The sequence below is a fragment of the Erithacus rubecula genome (genome assembly GCF_903797595.1).
Source record: "Erithacus rubecula genome assembly, chromosome: 2".
Lineage (NCBI taxonomy): Eukaryota > Metazoa > Chordata > Aves > Passeriformes > Muscicapidae > Erithacus > Erithacus rubecula.
In genome coordinates, this window is record NC_136685.1 from 95,292,625 (window position 1) to 95,309,276 (window position 16,652).

A 16,652-nucleotide genomic window follows, 5' to 3' on the forward strand; every position below is an offset into this window, starting at 1 on the left:
TGTGGCACTGGCACAGGGTGCCCAGAGGAGCTGTGGGTGTCCCATCCCTGGAAGTGTTCAAGGCCAGGCTGGATGGGGCTCTGAACAGCCTGGGCTAGTGGAAGGTGTCCCTGAGCATGGCAGGTGATCTTTATGTTCCCTTCCAATCCAAACTATTTTGTGATAAAGCTTTATCCCTGTGGGGATCTGGCAGAGCTTGGAGGAGCAAATCAAAAAAGTTTAAGAAGTGTTGGTGGTGGTTTTAAGAGCTGTGTAATCCAAGTTGCACCCCATGGGAAGCTTCCAAAGACCATGAGAAGGCAAAATGCTCAGCAGCAATGTGCAGAACATTTATGAAGAGAGCTGTTACAAATGTTTGTGTTCCTTTACTGACACCTTTGTCCTCTCTGCAGTGTCTCCTGTGAGTATTCTCCTGGGGACTTGGTGTGGGCCAAGATGGAAGGTTATCCCTGGTGGCCCTGTCTCATATACAATCACCCCACTGAAAGAACAATAGTCAGAGGAAAAGGAAAATCCACTCGAATCCACGTGCAGTTCTTTGATGACAGCCCTACAAGGGGTTGGATCAGTGTTAAATACCTGAAGCCATATAAAGGTAAGAGATAGAAACAAAACTGTTTGAAACTGAAATATGCCACTTGTTTTGGAATTACAGGCTTGGAATATAGGATATATTATTCTCCATAGAGAAAGAGCAGCAAAACCAAGAGTAGAATTGAGCATGTTTTGTGCTTTTAAGTGACCAGTTTTGAGGTTATAGGTACATTTGTGTTTATACAATTCTTGAAACATAAAACACTTAAGCCCTTCTGATTTTTAGATTAGAACAACTAATTAAGCAAACTTAAAGCTTGCTAATGTTTTAGAGGTATTTCCATTATTTCTCCCATCAGTATAAAAATTATGTAAGAGACAAATCTAGTATTTCCAGTTTTATCCCTGAAATCCTTAAAATGTTAGGAGTGTCAAACCCAATTCTTAAGCAGCTATTTAAGAACTGCAGTATGTCCAGAATTAAAAGGCTAGGCCCAGGATATTAGGTAAATAAAATTAATTCTGCTGCAGTGTTTCTTCTCAGCAGTGCAGGAGTTTTGTAAATAAAATATGTAACTTGAGAGTTGAGTGTTGGTGAGGGCAGTGCTTGTAGTTACAGATCAGAGCTGGTGTTTGTGATACTGAAGAAATTACATGGCTAACCAGTGATAATCAAATATAATTAAGAGTTAACATTTTGCATAATAAATCTCACCTTTTTAATAATCAGAATACATTTTTCCCTTTTTTCATAATTTTACTGTTGCTGAAAACTAAATCATTGACCTTAAACTGTCTTGTTGGTCAGATACTTCCTGTGTAATGGAATATTTCTGATATCCAATAAGATTTGTGTCACTGAAAACACTGAATTTAAATGGTTTCTCCCTTTTTACAAGTCAGAGTTCCATCTCATGATCATGTAGCCATGTTTTTGTCTCTACTTCAGTGTACTGCACTTCAGCCATAGTTTATAAATTTAAAAAGTAATCTTATTGCTATGAATATTAGCATAATTTATTGCAAGTAAATTGGTCCGTGGTTATATGTGTCTTTCCTGAAAGTATTTGAAAACAATCAAAGTATTTTAAGAGCTTGCAGTTGCATTTAGAAGCAAATACAGGTAAAGGGAATTAATCTGTTAACCAAAAGAAAATTCTAAAAGAGAAGTTTAAGCACAGGTAAAAGTGAAAAAGGAAAAAGTGTTGAATGCAGAACAGAGTAAAATATTTAAAATACCTGATTTGCTTTAAATTCAGCAAATAAAATATAAAAGCATCTTTATATACAAAGGAGGAGTGTTGGATTCTTTGAGTAAGAAAATGGAGACGTTTCTTCAGTTGTGCTGTCTTTTGTACCTGAGGAAATTCAGACAGCACAGGGCCAGACCTGTAACAGGTGGGCATGGAGAAGTGGAGGTGCATAGCAGTTGGTTAAGTGAACATGCAGGTGTTGCACACTTGAGTGTGCAGCTCAATTATATGAGAAGATTTTTCTCCTGACGTTGTTCATTCACGTTTAATATTAATGCAAAATATTTTTAGACTGCCTCATTGCAGTTGGAGAGCTATAAGGGAGGTCTGGATTGTTGCCTTTGTGCTGTTGAAGCAGCTGCTTGTAACTCCCTGCTTTGCTGCTGCAAACTCAGAGTTGATTGTGAGAATTTTGAGTTGTTTCTGGGGTATTTGGGCTCTTCCAAGTCTGCTGCCTTTGTCTGCCCCTGGTTTAGAGCTGAAGCTTCGATGGGTAGTGGTGGATGATGGCACCTGTAATCAGTCTAGATTGGTTGGCTTTGTGTTTGTGTCATGTGCAGGAGGAGCTGTGGTGCTGGGGGCTGTGCAGGAGGGTGAGGGAATGAGCAGCTATTAATAGCAGGCTTTGTTCAGTGCCCTGCAGTGTCAGGCTGAGTGGCCAGCCTGATTGGCCACCAGCTAATCTGGCTAATGGGCTGGGCTGGGTGCCTGGCTGCACTTAGAGCAGCAGTTTGGAGGCCAGCAGAGCTTTGAGGTCTGTGTCTAGAAAGTGAAGATAACTGGTTGAACTTACCTGTCACTGCTGAAACAGCCCTGTGGTCTCAGTCAGGACTGTGCTGGCTGCCAGTGTGAGGTGTTAAATTCAGTACTAACTACAGTCAGTGTGAGGGTGTTCAGACCTCAGCTTAGGAGTGCTCACACGTGCTAATGAGTTACAGAAATAGGAGCAGTTCTTTAAGTGCTGGTGTAGGTAGGCATTTTGTTTGTGAGTGTGTATACATTCCCCAGGGGTAGTTTATCAGCCTGAAGGAGTGATAAGTTGCTGTGTTTAAGATGTGGTGGGAATGAATGGTAGCAGCACAGAAGTTCAGTTATCCCAGTATGAATGTTAGTTGCCTGAACGCATTTAAAAGTGAACTGTGTTCATCAGTTCCTAACAAATCTGTGTTTTTTACAGGTTCATCAGATGGGGAGACAATGAAGGGAGGTATGTTTTACAGCACAAAGCCTGAAATTAAAAGAGCCATGGTGCTGGCAGACGATGCCATGAGCAAAGATAAAACCAAGAGGCTTGAACTGGCAGTATGCAATGAGCCTTCAGACACAGAGGAGGAAGAGGAGGAAGTGGAGGTAAAATGTTTCTTAATTGCTGTAATTAGCAGACATATTGCTAGAACTTAGAGGCTGTGACTTGGAACTAAGCAAGCACTATCCTGCAGTTCTCTGGTATTGTAATCACAGCTTATCCTGCACACACATGTATCCATATGTCTTTTTTTGTACTGCTTCTGTGTTGTCAGGTCATATGCTGGTCTCTCATCTTTTCTAGTTGGAAAGACAAGTCTCTTTGGTGTTCTGTATGGTAAGACTGACCTCTGAATCTGCTTAACTTCTCTGACTCTCTTCACTCATCACTCCATGGTGACCTACTTTTTCACTCAGAAATGCTTTTTTCTGGTGAATCATTTTATCTTCTCTATCTGTTATTCATTGTCCAAGTTGCCCTAAGTTTGATCCGAGGTTTTAGTGTGTCTTAGTGTATAATTCTTTCGCTTTTTGACTATTCATGTAAGGCATTAAATTGAATTTTTGGAGCCCACACTTATCTCATGGAGTAGCACTAAAATGCCAGTTCTCGCACTGTTAACACCAGTCTTGGTGGAATAACTAAAAATTGATGTTTTATTGTATTGTATTCATGTTGTGTTAATTCAGCTATTGTTTCAGTAGCACCATATGACCACATAGTCTTGGAATAGAATTCTTTTGAGAGGAATGGTGTGAGGAAACTGTCAGTGGGATGGTAGTTTCCCTTAGCTCCTCATTTACTCAGTCTCCAGTGTGACAGTGTCCTGAGGGACAGGTGCCACTCCAGGCATTGTGTTATGTGCAGTGGCACTTTGTACTCACTCCACTGCTAATGGTTTTCCATTAAAGTTTGAGGCTGAGAAGGCAAATAATGGAGTTGCTTTTCTTTCTCCTACACGTGCCATATTCCTTTTTGTGTAGTTTAAATGCTTTGTTCATCAGCATCATGTATGCACAGTAATGAGTGAGTCTCTAAAGAGCACAAATAAGAGTAATTACGCCACTGGCCAGTAGCAGTTAGTTATCCAGAAAAAAACCTGAACTCTCTTAAGGCAGGTGGAATTGGCTGTGTGGCTCTGCTGTCTCTTGCTTGAGGCATTGTGGGTGCTGCATTATTGTATGTTTTTGCACTTCTTTATGCAGCAGTATCTTTGTAGCCAGAATTATCTACAGACAAAATAATTTATTTTTTCCAGGAGATGAGTGAAAATGCCTCAGGCGACAGTGAAGGCTGCAATAGTGAGGAGGATGTGAAAAGCAATAAGCGAGTGATGAGCAGGGAAAGAGCTGTAAAAGCCAAGAGAAGGAGAGTGTTGGATTCTGACAGTGACCACGATGGCTCTGATGTGGAGTTCAAGCCTGATGGGAAAGAAGCAGCAAGCAGTGAGGAAGCCAGTAGTGGGGTGGATGAAAATGAGTCTTCTGACACAGAGACAGAGAGTGTTGCAGAGAGCCCCGTAAAAGTCCCTTCTAAACGAAAGAGAGGAGAGGTGAAAAAGCCTGCTAAAAGGAGTAGCTTGGGAAATGGATGTTCTGAAACTCCCAAAAGAGCAGCAACAGTCTCTTCAGAAGCCAAGTCTAAGCTGACATCGTTTGCAGCACCTGAAAGTTTCGAATCTCAAGCTAATGCTTGCAGTGGAAACACTGGTGGCTTCTCAGTGTGGGAGCACGAAAAGCTTGACTGGCTGCAGGAAGGGAAGAGGAGAGATGCTCACAGGAGGCGTCAGGGTGACCCTGATTACGACCCCTGTACTCTGTACGTGCCTGAGGATTATCTCAACAAGTGCACGCCTGGCGTGAGAAGGTGGTGGCAGCTCAAGAGCCAGAACTTCGATGCTGTGATTTGCTACAAGGTTGGAAAGTTCTACGAGTTGTATCACATGGACGCAGTCACTGGCGTGAATGAGCTGGGCCTGATCTTTATGAAGGGCACCTGGGCCCACTCAGGTTTTCCAGAAACAGCGTTCGGCCGTTTCTCCGACGTCCTGGTGCAGAAGGGCTACAAGGTGGCGCGCGTGGAGCAGACGGAAACGCCCGAGATGATGGAGGCGCGCTGCAAGTCCACGGGCCACTCCAGCAGGTTTGACAAGGTGGTGCGCCGGGAGATCTGCAGGATCATCACCAAGGGAACGCAGACCTACAGTGTCATGGACTGCGACCCCTCCGAGAACCACAGCAAGTTCCTGCTGTGCCTCAAGGAGAAGGAGGACTCGGCCGGGACGCGCCTCTACGGGGTTTGCTTCGTTGACACCTCCGTGGGGAAGTTCCACGTTGGCCAGTTCCCAGACGACCGCCACTGCTCCAGGTTCAGGACTCTGGTAGCTCATTACACCCCTGTGCAGGTGCTGTTTGAGAAGGGCAGTCTCTCTGTGGACACGCAGAAGATACTGAAGGGCTCACTCGTTTCTTGCATTCAGGAAGGGCTGACCTCAGGCTCCCAGTTCTGGAATGCGTCTAAAACACTAAAAGTCCTTCTTGAGGAAGGATATTTCAAGGAGAAGCAGAATTCTGAAAATGGATGTTCTCTGCCCTCTGTAATCAAATCTCTGACTTCAGAGAGTGACTCCCTGGGATTGACTCCTGGTGAAAACAGTGAATTAGCTTTGTCAGCTCTTGGGGGATGTGTCTTCTATCTCAAAAAATGTCTGATTGATCAGGAGCTGTTATCACAGGCAAACTTTGAGGAGTATGTCCCTGTGGATATTGCTACTGCCAGAACCATGAGTTCAAGTAGTTTGTTTGCCAGAACTGGCCAGCGGATGGTGCTTGATGGAGTCACCCTGATGAACTTGGAAGTCCTGCAGAACGGAACCAACGGAACCATAGAAGGTACTTTGTTGGAAAGGATTGATTCTTGTTGTACACCATTTGGGAAGCGACTCCTGAAACAGTGGCTCTGCGCTCCGCTTTGCAATCCTAAATCCATCAATGATCGTTTGGATGCTATCGAGGACCTCCTGGCAGTGCCAGATAAAATGGCTGAAGTCAGTGAGTACCTCAAAAAACTGCCTGACCTGGAAAGGCTGCTCAGCAAAATTCACAGCATCGGGTCACCACTCAAAAGCCAGAACCATCCTGACAGCAGGGCCATCTTCTATGAAGAACTCAAATACAGCAAGAAGAAAATCGCTGACTTTCTGTCTGCCCTGGAGGGATTCAAAGTAATGAATGAGATTGTCGATGTCATGGAGGAGGTTGCCAGCGACTTCAAATCCAGAGTCCTGAAGCAGCTGGTCACCCGCAAAGCCACAGATCCCGACGGCCGCTTCCCAGAGCTGAGTGCAGAGCTGACACGGTGGGACACTGCCTTTGATCACAACCAGGCCCGCAAGACAGGAGTGATCACCCCGAAGGCAGGTTTTGACCCCGATTACGATGGAGCACTGCAGGATATCAAGGCTGTCGAGGAAGATCTGCGGCAGTACCTGGATAAGCAGCGCAAGCTGCTGGGGTCCAAATCCGTGCAGTACTGGGGGACAGGCAAGAACCGGTACCAGATGGAAATCCCAGAGAGCGCCGTGTCTCGTAACCTGCCCGAGGAGTATGAGCTGAGGTCCAGCAGGAAGGGCTACAAGCGCTACTGGACCAAGGAGATCGAGAAGATGCTGGCTGCCATGGTGAGCGCCGAGGAGCGCCGCGACGCCGCCCTCAAGGACTGCATGAGGCGCCTCTTCTACAACTTCGACAGGAACAGCAGGGACTGGCACACAGCTGTGGAGTGCATGGCTGTGCTGGGTAAGAGCTGTCCTTCTGACTGTCCTGGTTTGAGGGACAGGTGTCTGCCAATAAAGGCAGAAGCTTCTCTTTGAAATGGAGAATATAAACCCCCTCCCTCCAAATTATTATAAATTTGAAATTGAGAGGCTCTCAGGCAGAGATACGGGAATTTGGAATAACAGTTCTTTACTGGTAAAATTAAAATGGAAATACAGTATTACAAAGAACAATCCCAAAAACACTGACAGAGTCAGAATACAACCTGACACCCTGTCAGTCAGTCAGGGTGTTGGCAGCAGTCCCATTAAATGGTGGCTGCATCCTCCTGCAGTGGCAGATGTGGTTCAGCTGCAGCAGTGCTCCTGTACAGCCTTTCTCCAAAAGTCCAGGGATGATGTAGAAAGGTCCAGCTTCTCCTCTGGAATCCAGTGGAAAGAAGGTACCTTGCTGTCCAAAATCTCATTTTTTATCTAGGTAGGAAAGGCTTGGCTCCTCCCCCTGGCTGGAGCATCTCCCATGGGATGATGTAATTTTATCAGTCACACAGTGGGACTGAATGGGCCAGCAGCAGATGATATCTTCCTGCAGAGAGGATGGGTTGTGGAAAAGATAAAGATGATTGATTCACTTTGTCTTTAAGATGGCCCATTAGCAGATGGTATGTGCCATGGAGATAAGGAGTCACTGCCCCACCCAGCTGCAACAGATGGTGACAGAGTACACATTTCTGGCCACATCAACCCAACACACTGACACAGTGAAACTACCCCTGTGGTAATGAAATCTGATCTGGGGAGGCTTGTTGCCAGCTCTTAACTTGTTGTTCCAAAGCTCTTGATTGTGGTAACAGCTTTGATAATTAACAGTGATTCCCTGTTTACTTCTGTCACTAAACAGCAGGACAGTTTAGCTGGGCCTCGTCTGTGAACTCCTCCTTCATTCCTGTTGTGTGGTTGTAGATATACAGCCAAGTTCAGTGTTGCCTGGTGGTCCTCACTGCTTCCTGAGCCTTCTGTGTGGATTACTGCTTCTTTCCATCTGAGCTGGAAGCTTTCTGGGCATCCTTTAAAAATGAAAGTGCTCAGTGTCAAGCTTTGAAGAAGGTAGTCTACAAAGAAGGCTTCCCCAAACTTTCCTTAAATTTCTGGGATAGAAGAATCTCTTGTATTCCCTTCTCAGGACTGGCATACTTCTGTCCTGTGCATGTTCTGCTAAGATGAAGCACTCTGAGAGGTCTTTGTTTCAGGGAAAAGTAAAAGCACTTTCTGAATGCCACTAGAGCAGAAAAGGGAGGGCAGGCAGGCAGGGAATGTTGGCTGGGAATGGGTTTGCTGGGAGAGCTGGGAAGCAGTCACATCAGCTACACCACAGCCCAGGGCAAGTGCTGAATTGGTTGCCAGCAAAGAGGAATTCAGTGTCCAGGCTCAGCTGTAATGTGTGTACATGAAGCCTCTAAAATCATAAACAGTCTCATTGTGTAGGTGATCAGCTTTTAGAACCTCAGGGCTCAGCTAGCTGAGGTGTCTTCTGCTGGACCAACAGAGTTCCACACAGAATTAGGATTCTTCACAAAGTAGTTCACTGTCACAGAAACTGGTTTTCACCTTACTTGTTCCAATTATTTTATGCACATATTTTTGAAATGCAGTTGTGCGTATTTTTTAACTAAAATAACTATAGGGGAGTGTTTTTATCGTGACATCTATAGAAATCTGGAGGGAATGAGGAAAGACACTGTAAGTATCCCCATCTTTTACTTGTTCTGGATTACTTCTTGGGTGTTTCCCTTATGAGGAAAATGGAATAAAATAGAATATTGTTCCTACAAAATTTCTGTTCAATGTGTAAATGAATTTCAGTGTATGAGGAAATCTGAAAGTGTGACTGACTGGAATTTCTCTTAATTTTCAAGATGTCCTGATGTCCCTTGCTCACTACAGTCAGGGTGGTGATGGACCCCTGTGCCGCCCTGAAATCCTGCTGCCTGTGGATAATGCTCCTCCCTTCCTGGAACTCAGAAACTCCCGCCACCCGTGCATCACAAAAACGTTCTTTGGGGATGACTTTATTCCCAACGACATCGTAATTGGCAGCAAGGATGAGGGCAGCAGCAGTGAGGCCTCCTGTGTGTTGGTAACTGGCCCCAACATGGGTGGCAAATCTACCCTCATGAGACAGGTGAGTGTTGTGTGTTCCAGGTACCTCTGGGTTAAAGGAACTACAGGGCCTGCCTGTCATGGGGGTCACAGCAGGTCCCAGAAGTGGGCTTCAGGGTTTGCACAATTATACAGGCTGGTAGAAAATGCCCATGTTCAGACAGATTTTTCTGCTTTAGGGAGGGATATTTCATTTGTGCTTGGAGAGGAAAAAGTGATTGACTACCATTTATCTTTTTCAAGTTACTTACCCAGGACTTGGCATCAGCTGGCAAAAAATGCTTCTGCAGGTTGAACAGGGTGAAACTAGAGATCAGCAGGGAGGTTGCAGTATGAACACTGCTTGCTGTGACAGTTTGTGTTTTGAAGGCTTTCAGAGTAGCTCAGCCGTGCCAGAGATGATGCCTGGAGCTGTTAAAGCAGCGGGAAGCTTCATGCACTCCAGTCCCTGTTTTGGGGGAAACACAGCTTCGTGGCCTCGCTGTGCGTGGCCCTGGAGCTGCAGGCAGCAGTGCAGATGTGTGTCCCTGTTTGCTGTGCAGGCTGGTCTCCTGGTGGTGATGGCCCAGCTGGGGTGCTACGTGCCCGCGGAGTCCTGCAGGCTCACGCCCATCGACCGCGTGTTCACGCGGCTCGGCGCCTCCGACAGGATCATGGCCGGTGAGTGTCCGACACTGCACAGCTGGCTGCCACCAGCCCTCCTGGCTGCAAGCCTCAGAAATGTCTTTTGTAGAACTGATTATATTCTACTCTCATTTATACCTTTTTCCAAGTGTTCTGAAATAGGACAGTGAAGCTGTTGCACAGGAGTTGTTTTTCTACCTTGCAAGGACTATAGAAGTCCCTTGTCTCAATCAGAAAGCTTTATGTTTGAAATCTGATTTCTCATGAGGAAGAGGCAAATATCCTCCTTGGAAGCAGTAGTTGAGAGTTCTTGGAGTATTTTGTTCCTTCAGTGGAGAGGAAGACACAAATGGAGGATGACATGAGAAGTGGAATGGTAAAGTCTGCCTGTGGTGATGGGCAAAGTGCCACTGGGCTAGAATAATAAAATTATTGTTGTGGTAAGAGTAGTATCACTGCTCATTTAAGGAGGGCACAGATTTTCTGTGATCTCTCTGCTGAAAAATGTGGGTCAGTGAATATGAAAGGAGCTAAGCCCACTGAACTTGTTGCACAGAAAGAATTTGGAAATGAATCATTCTGAGTTCTTAATTAAAAAAAAATATTTACACTTCCTGAAATCAAGGCTTTTCTTTGCAGCTAGAGAATATTATTAAGACATTTCCCTAGCTTGTCTCCATTTTGCTTAATTTCAGTACAAGAAGGAATCTTAAGTGTGGAAGAATACTTAAGTGCTTATGGTGGAGATGAAAAGGGCCCTTCCTTCATGACAAATGGTCTAGAAAAATGTAGCATTTTCATATTGTTTTCAAGTGAACACTGCACAGAAAGAGCTTTGAAATCTGTTCTTGATGCATTTGTGATGCACACTGTGTGGATAAGAAAGCACAGCAAAAGTTCCATGGCAGTCACTTTGTAATGGATGTCAGTGGGACTTTTATGAAGTTAATTTTTTCAGTAATATAATTTTAGGGCTTTATTTTCTGAATAGAATAAATGGTTATTCTTAAATATCATTAAAAACATATTAAATCCTGGTAATTTCTTTAAATAAATGCAGAAAATCAGGATTGATGGACACTGCTTAATAATTCATATTGGAAAACTTTTATTAGAGCAAAGCAGTGCTCATGCAGCATGAGTACAGGAAATAAAGGCTTGCCTTTAATGGAATAAATTGCATTAATTGCTGCTACTTGTGATTATTTGTAATGATCTCCACAAAGAACAAGTAAATCCCAACTTTGTACGTGTGGCTTTATCATGTGGAGGGGTGTGAATAATTGTGTACTTCTGCTCATAATCTGCTAAAACCAATTTCAGGTGTAAATTTCAGGCCTTGTATTATCTGGGTTGCTGAAACTCCCGTGAGATGCTCAAGCCTTAGCAGCAGAGTATTGCTTTTGCCATACTTCATTTGAGGACAAATAAAGCTTTTATTAGCCCAATTGTTCCCTCATGACCTCACAACCAAACCGGTAATTCCAGTCTCTCTGATACTTTTTTTTTAATGGAAAGCCACACACACCTTTGGCCTGTCCTGTGCATTTAGAGCAAGAAAGCACAAAAATTCTCCCCATCTTGTAGTTTTTGTGCCCCTCTTCTTGTCCAGCTCTTATTTTTGACTGGTGCTGTTAAAAGTTAAGCAGGTGTGTTGGCCTAAAAACTTAATTGTGCCTCTGTCTATATCTTTGCTATAAAGGAGTACAGCCAAAACGTATTTTTTTCTGATGAATAGGAACCTGCTGTTTTCACACTGGAAAAAGAGTGTCATGTTTTTGCTCATCTTCAGTTTGCTACTGAGTTTCACTTTTGCTTAACCAAGATTCTAGTGCAGATTAAATGAGGTTTTAGTTGTGGTTCTCAGGTATTTGACTACTTCATGGTTTTTTTTTTTTTTTTTGTCATTTCCTTTAAAGGTGAAAGTACCTTCTTTGTTGAACTGAGTGAGACTTCCAGCATTCTGCAGCATGCAACAGAGCATTCCCTTGTTCTCGTGGATGAACTGGGTAATTAGACTATTTTGTAATAGATGGAAGCTAAATCTGAGGGATGAAAAACTGGCTGCAAGATTTTTGGGCTGTCTGAATGGCAGCCAAGCACACAGGGCCAGTTTCATCATAATGCTGCTGGTGTTTAACTGGTGTCTCAGCCTCTCTAACATGAACACATCTTGGGTGCCCTGGGAGCTCATCACCACCTCCCACCCACAGTCATTATTACCCTATTTCCAGCTGTGGTTTCCTGCTTTTCCCTTGCATAATTACTTGCAGCAAACCTCAGGAGAGCAGAAACGTCTGTTTTGTGCAGTGCAGAGGAGGGTGATTGTTACGGGGCCAATTCTCAGGTCACTTCCCAGAGATGGCTCTCACCAGAGAGCAGGGAGGGGGAGAAGCAAACAGTAGCCATGCAGTGCTGCATTTGTCTGTAGGGTGTGTGTCCCCGGGCGTGCCAGAGCTGTCCCGTTGTGTCCCCAGGCAGAGGCACGGCCACGTTCGATGGCACGGCCATCGCGAGCGCGGTGGTGAAGGAGCTGGCGCAGAGGATCCGCTGCCGGACGCTCTTCTCCACGCACTACCACTCCCTGGTGGAGGACCATTCCCACAGCGGGGCCGTGCGCCTGGGCCACATGGTACGTGTGTCAGCTGGCACTGCTGCTTTTCTGTGCTCCTCTGCCCCGACAAACCGCTGCTGTGAGAATGCAAGCTCTCACTTGTGATTTGCTCTTCCCAGGCATGCATGGTTGAAAATGAGAGTGAAGATCCAAGCCAGGAAACAATTACGTTCCTGTACAAGTTCATTGAAGGAGCCTGCCCAAAGAGCTACGGCTTCAATGCGGCAAGACTTGCAGATATTCCAGAGGAAGTCATTCAGCGGGGGCACAGAAAAGCCAAAGAGTTTGAAAAAACAACTCTCTCGCTGAGAATATTTAGGTAAGGCCCTGGCTTTCTGTACCTAAGTTAGAAATTGCTTATAGGCACCATTTTAATATTTGGGCAGTGGCTTTTGCTCAGTCACAGCAAGAGGGGCAGTTACAGCTGCTTTTGTGAGGGAGGGAGCTACTGTGGGAGGGCAGATATGATGAGCGGTACTTTAAGCCTTGGGTCACTGCCAGTCTGAATTTGCACAGAGGTGCTCACAGCCTTTAAACCAGGCCCAGCATCCACGTCTCCTAAAGCTGTTGCAGGAATGGGTATCCTAAGCTCTGTCCCTCAGTGTCCACGTCAGTAAAGGTGGTTCTTCCCTCAGGTACCTGTGCCAGGTGGTGGATGGAACAACCAGTGATGCAAATGCAGTTCGGAAACTCATGGAGATGATCAACCGGCTTTAGGTTTCTCAAAAAGGTGGGAACAGACAACATTATGATCTAATAAACTTTATTTTTTAAAAATGACCATTTTTCCATTGTCTTTCCTAGGAAATTAAACCCTTTAATTCATACCTACCCTCTACATAATGGTTATTGAGTACTCCACAATATATTAAGTCTAGATGTTATGGTACATGCATACACTTTCAGGCTGTTGATTACCCACTGTCACCAATACACATAAATGGAAAAAAGCTATGAAACTGTATAGGGCTGTATATATACTTGTCTCAGCTTCATTAGAGCAGGAAATTGCTGTGATTTCCAGCAGGTTATGTAAGTAATGTCCAGACTGTTCAAAAAAAACTATGAACAGAGTAAAGTACAAGACTGTTTTGAGGAGACTTTCTACTGTGTACTTTAAAACATAGTAAAATTTCTTTCACAAAACTTAGTTACATGGGTACTTTGTTTTATAGTGCATTATAGTCTAGGAAGTCTCATTAAAACACTCGCTTTTCTTTCTTTTGTTAGGGTGGTTTGAGTACAGACTATTGCTGGGGCAGGGGAGGAGATTATTCTAACTTCAGAGGACACCAGAAAAATTGCTGGATATAATTTAAGATTAGTGTTTTCTCTTTCATAGAAAGAACGTACATACTGGGACATGAGTACAGTTACAGCAAGTCTAGGTGTGCTAACAAAACAGGACACATTCAAGTACAATAAGATTTTTTGCTTGAAATTAGAAACAAACTACATGAGATTAAAGCATTAAAATCATATTTCTCAATCTGAATAAATGTTAAAAAATCAAAAGAAATGCAGAAGTGCTAGCTCACATTTTTACCATGTTACAAAAGCAATTGGTACCCATGTCCATAAAGGCAGCAACAAAGAATGCTGCTTGTCTACAGAATAGTACTACTGCAAATTGGACTGCGTTTTCAATGCTACTTGTAAAAACACCAGCTCTCAGAAGTTGGTATCTGTACAAAATTGCAGCTTATTTTTCTTCACTTCTGTCCCTTCAAAGTCTTTGTTTACACAGTAATGCTAAAACGCCCAGTTCTGTTATCCTGAGTCAACATATTGCCACTTTCTTTTTTGGTAGGTTGAGCTCCATAGTGTCAACACCTCACACATCCGCTTTAATACAGTCTCTTTCTGCAGAAATGGGCAAGTGTAACTTCCTCCAAAAAAAAAGTTTTAATAGTTATGATATTAGAATGGCAGGACTTTCTTTCTGAAAAGGAATTCAGTTGTGCTGCAATGTATTAGATTCTATAGGTGGAGCAGAGTCATATAGTGTATCTGTATCGTGTGTAGGCTCTCCGGCGAGCGTACAGGGATTGGACAGTGTTCCAGCACCACAGTCACAGAAAAACCTACAACACAGAGAGACAGCTCTTAGTGCCATTCCCTCCTGCTCTGGGAGCAGCCCCACGCCCTGGCTGGAAACATACCTATCATGTCTAATGAATTCTACGTCATGTCCTTGATGGCACTTCTTGATGCAGTTCACACAGATGGCGTTACGGTCTGTGGTGTTGCAGGTGTGACATCTGGAAGGAAAAGCAGCATGTTAGGCAGGAACCAAAACCTGACCAGCTCCAGGAGGCTGGATGGCCAGAAATGCACTGAAGGAAAGAGGGTGCACAGGACTGCAAAGTTTGAGAATTTTACACAAACTTGGACTTCACACCACACTTCTTGTTATTTGTGTCATGAACACAGTCGTGCTGTGCAACCCCTTGGGCTCAAGTTCACAGAAACAATCTCTTTTCCTCGAGCCCAAAGTCAATTCCAGAAAATGGGGACTTGTTAAATCCTCTTCTGTTGCAGCTGAGGAAGAGCACTCGTTTATGTGTTCACTGACACCCAGCAACTGTTTTTAGGGGCCTTGCTGGAAGAGAAAGGGGGTTTATTGGAAAGCCTTACTGTAGGTGATGGGAAAGAACCTGTTACCTGTAGAAGTCATGCATCGGGTAGCTGGTGTAGCTTGAGATCTTATACAAACACTGGCCTCTACTGACAGCTTTCTCTATGGCATCTTGATTGTTCATTATTTTGTTATCTGTTGGGGGGAAAAAACATCAGAACTAATCACACCTGGATCAATGGGGTTTTTTTCCCCTTGAGACACTGAAGCAAAAGGGCCCATTAGGAACAGTTCTGCTTCTACATTTCAGATTTTATATTTAAGAATATAAAATCCTCAATGCCCACGTGACCATGCACTCCTGAAGCAAGTAACACTGTTCCTCTGCACATGTGGCATGAAATACCTGATAGCTTCCATTTAAATACTCTTCTTGAACTTGGCTCTTAATAAATGCTTAGAGACACAAGCCTTCCTAACAGGTCTAAGTTTTCTGCTGAGGAGCCTGAAACCCAATGTTTGAAAGCCTCTCATTTACCATAAGGCCTTTTAAGTATCCCTTAGAAAGAGGAAAAGGATGGCTCTTTCCCCAGCAAAGTTTAAGAATAAGGTACTTTCCAACCTAATGGAAGTGGAAATTAGGTCTGACCCAGTACTTCAAAGATGTGTCCAAGGCACAGTGAATTTGATTCTCTGTTACTCAACTACTTGATTTTCTGTCTAGTCCCAAAGTGCACCTCATAAAGTTTTGCCTACTCCCAGCAGCATCAGATGCCATCAGGAAGCCCAGGTGCTGGGAAGCAGGGAGCCACAGCTTGTGTTTTAAGAGGTGCAAATCATCCACAGGAAAGGGTTTAACAGCTACAGGGGCAAATATGTAAAAATCCAGCAAATGGAACCTTTTTCTTCCTGAATAACCTCCTGAGCTGTCTGGCATTCAAACCACCATGCCCACCTCAACCAAGAGGATCCTGTTTCATGCATACTTCCCCACTATACAAGGGAATTTTATGTATGTGAACTGTTCATATTTTCAGGAAAAAAAAGTGTTCAGGATTGTGAATGTTCATACTTTTAGATCCTGTTTCTTTACTGGATGCTTGTTTTTGGATATGTGAGAAAAAGACTTTCCATTGCACTCAGAACTGGAGTGCGAGATGGGCCAAAGATAAGGAAACAGCTCAGAAGTGATTTTGGGACAGAAGAACTGATCACACAATTTTAATATGGCAGCAAAGCCTTAAGTTACCTTTGAAGGCATCTGTCTAAAAATCTTAACACAGCTTCATGTGGTCATTACCTTCAGCTGAAACTTAGTCAAAACTCTGCTTAAGGTGGTACCAGCTGTGAACCACAGAGTATGATAAACCTAAGACCCAGCACCAAACAAGTGACCAAACACAAGCCAGGAGGACTTGGGCTCACCTTTCATTGTGACATTGACACCAGATGCTAGAAATAAACCTCCAAAGCGGTTGTTGAAAATCTGATTGCCTTCTAATGTTGCAGTCGCATGATTTGTTATTTCAATACCTTTAGTGGGTCAGGGGAACAAAGGAGAGAAAAGAGAGTGGCAAAATTAAATCCCTGGTGGTTGTGCATTTCTCCTTTTCTTGAAATCTACAGCTTGGTTGGTTTGGTTTGGTTTGTTTTTAAGCTGTCATAAACTCAAGGGGAAGAAAGGAAAATGACATTGCTACAAAACTGCACTATAATTTGTTATAAAACTGAGGTTCAAATGCTGCTGTTGAATCTTTTCAAATAGCTACTTGCTGGCATGCATGGTTTCTGGGAGGAACAACACACTACTGGTTTATCTGGTAATAAAATGATACTATGATCATGTTTATTTTCAAAGGGGATATGCG

At 43.9% G+C, this 16,652-nt stretch overlaps 3 protein-coding genes across 7 annotated transcripts in view; 2 read left to right on the plus strand and 1 right to left on the minus strand.

The window, feature by feature from the left end:
* The window catches only part of TRMT61B (tRNA methyltransferase 61B), a 253,837-nt gene that overhangs the window by 215,309 nt on the left and 21,876 nt on the right, over positions 1 to 16,652 (plus strand). The window lies entirely within an intron of this gene.
* MSH6 (mutS homolog 6) overlaps positions 1 to 16,652 on the plus strand; it is a 72,807-nt gene that overhangs the window by 933 nt on the left and 55,222 nt on the right. The window contains exons 2-10 of one of the 2 annotated variants that reach the window (XM_079333498.1): positions 393 to 595; positions 2,965 to 3,137; positions 4,292 to 6,830; positions 8,725 to 8,990; positions 9,511 to 9,628; positions 11,512 to 11,601; positions 12,070 to 12,224; positions 12,326 to 12,525; positions 12,842 to 12,936. In XM_079333498.1, the coding sequence (XP_079189624.1) occupies positions 393 to 595; positions 2,965 to 3,137; positions 4,292 to 6,830; positions 8,725 to 8,990; positions 9,511 to 9,628; positions 11,512 to 11,601; positions 12,070 to 12,224; positions 12,326 to 12,525; positions 12,842 to 12,923 (3,826 nt within the window). In that variant the 3' untranslated portion in view covers positions 12,924 to 12,936. Of the gene's footprint in view, positions 1 to 392; positions 596 to 2,964; positions 3,138 to 4,291; positions 6,831 to 8,724; positions 8,991 to 9,510; positions 9,629 to 11,511; positions 11,602 to 12,069; positions 12,225 to 12,325; positions 12,526 to 12,841; positions 12,987 to 16,652 lie in introns of those variants that run through there. The other variant, XM_079333497.1, reaches the window with a different exon arrangement.
* The window catches only part of FBXO11 (F-box protein 11), a 68,525-nt gene continuing 65,969 nt past the window's right edge, over positions 14,097 to 16,652 (minus strand). For all 4 annotated transcript variants that reach the window (XM_079333501.1, XM_079333500.1, XM_079333502.1 and 1 more), the window contains exons 20-23: positions 16,210 to 16,317; positions 14,871 to 14,979; positions 14,369 to 14,467; positions 14,097 to 14,290 (exon numbers count right to left, since the gene is read on the minus strand). In XM_079333501.1, the coding sequence (XP_079189627.1) occupies positions 14,161 to 14,290; positions 14,369 to 14,467; positions 14,871 to 14,979; positions 16,210 to 16,317 (446 nt within the window). In that variant the 3' untranslated portion in view covers positions 14,097 to 14,160. The remainder of the gene's footprint in view (positions 14,291 to 14,368; positions 14,468 to 14,870; positions 14,980 to 16,209; positions 16,318 to 16,652) is intronic.